The 3,241-nt window shown below is 37.0% G+C and overlaps 2 protein-coding genes across 4 annotated transcripts in view; one reads left to right on the top strand and one right to left on the bottom strand.

Annotated features, from left to right (window-relative positions):
• Window positions 1–3,241, top strand: part of grp (gastrin-releasing peptide) — a 22,442-nt gene that overhangs the window by 1,289 nt on the left and 17,912 nt on the right. The gene's annotated exons all lie outside the window — the stretch shown is intronic.
• The window catches only part of oacyl (O-acyltransferase like), a 6,055-nt gene that overhangs the window by 2,286 nt on the left and 528 nt on the right, over window positions 1–3,241 (bottom strand). For 2 of the 3 annotated variants that reach the window (XM_025062499.1, XM_025062501.1), the window contains exons 2-7: window positions 2,776–2,846; window positions 1,368–1,492; window positions 982–1,194; window positions 813–894; window positions 642–743; window positions 51–201 (exon numbers count right to left, since the gene is read on the bottom strand). In XM_025062499.1, the coding sequence (XP_024918267.1) occupies window positions 51–201; window positions 642–743; window positions 813–894; window positions 982–1,194; window positions 1,368–1,492; window positions 2,776–2,846 (744 nt within the window). The remainder of the gene's footprint in view (window positions 1–50; window positions 202–641; window positions 744–812; window positions 895–981; window positions 1,195–1,367; window positions 1,493–2,775; window positions 2,847–3,241) is intronic. The other variant, XM_025062500.1, reaches the window with a different exon arrangement.

The following is a 3,241-nucleotide window of genomic DNA, read 5'->3' as shown; positions in this document are numbered from 1 at the left end:
AAAAACAAATAAGAAAGCAGAGCCATTATCTTTTATTTGGTTGGACTTACTATGTGGTTACCGATCAGATTGTTGACCAAAAGAACATTAGCCCACCAGTATTTCTTACATCCTGTCCCCAGAAACTGGTGGGGTTGCAGAGAAAAAAGGGAGGAAAGGCCAATGGCTAAACACATAATGAAGATATTTAATGGCTGCGTCCTGGAGAAAAGTCAACAGGAAAGAAAACAAATTAGAGAATATCAGACAATATATGTACATCTCAAGAGGTAGTGGAGCTCAGGTGTATTGAAACTGAAATGTACGCATGACCACAAATAAATGAACAGAGCTGAAATGATTTAAACTTAGAGTTAAATTGATAAGTACAATAGGTAGAATATTTGATTGCAGTTTCTCTATATAAAAGATTCCTTTCATATATTTGTAAGTATATGTATACATACATGTATATACGGTAAATATTTTATGCTGTGGTTTTTGCTACTTCTGGAATAGAAAAGTTGTCATTTCCAGACATTTAGGCTTTTTTTATATTATTGATAATTAATTATAAAAACATTAATCATCTGCAGGTCTATATTTATGACTGACATCGAGGCCTTGCTTGAAAGTGTGACGTGACCATCATTTTAACACACCTTTTGATCCTGTTGAGGAGATACCTGGCCACCAAAGTGGCATTCATTTCGCCGTCAGCCCTTTTGATAAAGTTGAGCAGCGTTCTGGCACTAAGCAGCCCACTGAAACACAAGTCAAAATTAACAAGCAGGGACCGAGACTCTGAAAATATTTTAGTTCTTTTTACTCACCCCATGAGTAAAAAAGTGTCTACAGCCAGAAACACAGGTCCACTATAGGAGATGACGTAGAGCCGGTTGCTTTTAAGTGTTTCTAAAAAAGAAACAGCCATCTCAATAGTATCAGTATAAAACCATTGGTAAAAAATTATCAACGTCATAAGTGATTGGCTTCTAATACCCAAGCTGTTCTGAATGGTTAATTTTGCCAAGTGGCCACAAATGATCCATAACAGGCTGAGAACACGAATGCCATACAGAGAGGAGTAAGCTCCTCCTGGGATGGAGGATGCTGTGCTCAAGACACCTTTGCTAGTGTTTTGTAGACAAAGCATTTGCAGGAGCCGTTCCAGACAGTGTCGAGAAAAACACAACCTGACGTGGTTCCTGGTATCTGCAAAGACAACATATCAACAGGAGTATTTGCTTTGACTCTACTGCATTGATCTAGTTTTCTAGATCATAAATGCAAGTAATCTTGTAAAGTAAATCTTTGCAGAAGTTTTACAATACAGGTAATTAAAGAAAAAAACAATAAAGAAAACAACAGATAATTATTAAACCCACTTTTTCCATAGTTAATCTTGGATGATTCTGGAGAAAGGGCGCCCCCTTTATTTCTCTGCCAATGCTTTAAAGCAGTGAAGAGAGTGGCAGCGAGTGGAATTGCAACTATTACAAAGCACACAAACCTGCAGGAAAAATAATCACAATAAATATACATTTTATTGGAAGTCATAGGCATAGTATTGTATTGTATGTATCAAGATTCCCAGTCATTCAGGTCATGGTCAAGGTTGGAGAGTTCAGTTAGGTACGATTTTGAAGAAAATGTTTCACCTCTTATCCAAGAAGCCGAAGCTAAACCTGAAGCAGAACTGAAGAAGCTTATTGGATGAGTGGCGAAACTTTTTTTTAACTCTTCAATTTGTATTGTATTGAGGTTTGGAACATTTGTCTATTTAAAATTACATTTGATTTCAAGCAACAAATTCCAGTTTGAGCCACTGATATCTGCCCTTTTATTTGTGGGAGGCAAAAAAGAGGAAAGTCAGCCAGGTATCATTATCATTATCATACTGCCATACAGTGTATAATGATTTTTGTTATTGTGGGCCAGATATTGTGAGAGTATCATATCGCGAAGTCCCTGCCATACTCCGTCCTACATTGAAGATCCATCTGGAGAGTTTGTTAAATTTAAGTGTGGACTATTTTAAGTGGTCTTTATGTCAGGTAGGAGGTTGACCATTCCATCATAAACCACATTGGCAACCGGGCCTAGCAGTACATACTTTTGAGACGGTACCAAAAAAGATCATATAGTTATATACTGACAAACAGGTCACATGAAATGCATCTGGAGCAATAACATTGGACATTGCAATAACATTGCTTACAATCTTCGGTCTTTATTGATCTGACGGAGTTCATACGGAAAGAATATTAACTTTTCCTACTTGACACTACCAGGGCCTTTACAACATTTGAATTGAACTGAGTTCAAGTTTTAATATAATGCAACACAGTAAAAGTCCCACTTCAAATCTTGCGCTCCTCCTAGTGGCAACTCGGGTTGCGCGCACCGTACTTTGGGAATCCTGATGTAGGGTTGCGCGCACCGTACTTTGGGAATCTTTGGGAACTTAGTATTTGTGAATGACTTATATGAAACAAAGCCTGAATGTTTCACCTGCATAGCCGATGTCACCAACATTTTAAATATACACAGTTGTCTATAATTGGGGATGTTAAAACTATGTATTTATTATTTTTATTGCAATGCAACTAAACGCGAAAACCCGTATCCAACGATCAACAGAAGTGGGCGGGCTAAGACACCACCTATCACCGACATACAAAGCTGTTTTAGGCTGTCATCCATTCTGATGAGGATCGCAACGACCCAAGTATAATTAATGGTCTATAGTAGGCCCGTCTTTAATAATACCTTTTAAAATGTCGCTCCACTTACTGAGAACAGCGTACTCCTGTGGGGTCTTCTGGATAATTTCCTGAAGAAAAATGTTGGTCTCGTTCTCGCATTTTAGAATAGAATAGAATAGAAAGCCTTTATTGTCATTATACAAGGTACAACGAGATTTTAAAGCTTCCCTTAGGGTGCACGCAGTGGACAAAGTAAACATATTAAGGGAGAATATATACACATAAAATAAAAATAAAATTAAAATATTTAGATAAAAAATAAATAAATAAATAAATAAAATTTTTACAGTGTATACGGACTGATGTGCAAGGAAACAAAGTGGTTAAAGTGACTGGCAGCGAGGGATAGAGGTAGTATATGTAGGCTGGTATGACATGATAAAACAGTGCAAATATGCAAGATGCTGACATGGTTGTGCAATATAATAGTGTAAATATGCTGACGTAGTAGTGCAAAATATGTAACATGCATCATGTTATTTATTTTGTTCTGA

Source organism: Cynoglossus semilaevis, chromosome 14 (assembly GCF_000523025.1).
Source record: "Cynoglossus semilaevis isolate Cse_v1.0 chromosome 14, Cse_v1.0, whole genome shotgun sequence".
Classification (NCBI taxonomy): domain Eukaryota; kingdom Metazoa; phylum Chordata; class Actinopteri; order Pleuronectiformes; family Cynoglossidae; genus Cynoglossus; species Cynoglossus semilaevis.
The sequence above is the reverse complement of the archived record's forward strand: the minus strand, read 5'-3'. Positions and strand labels throughout refer to the sequence as shown.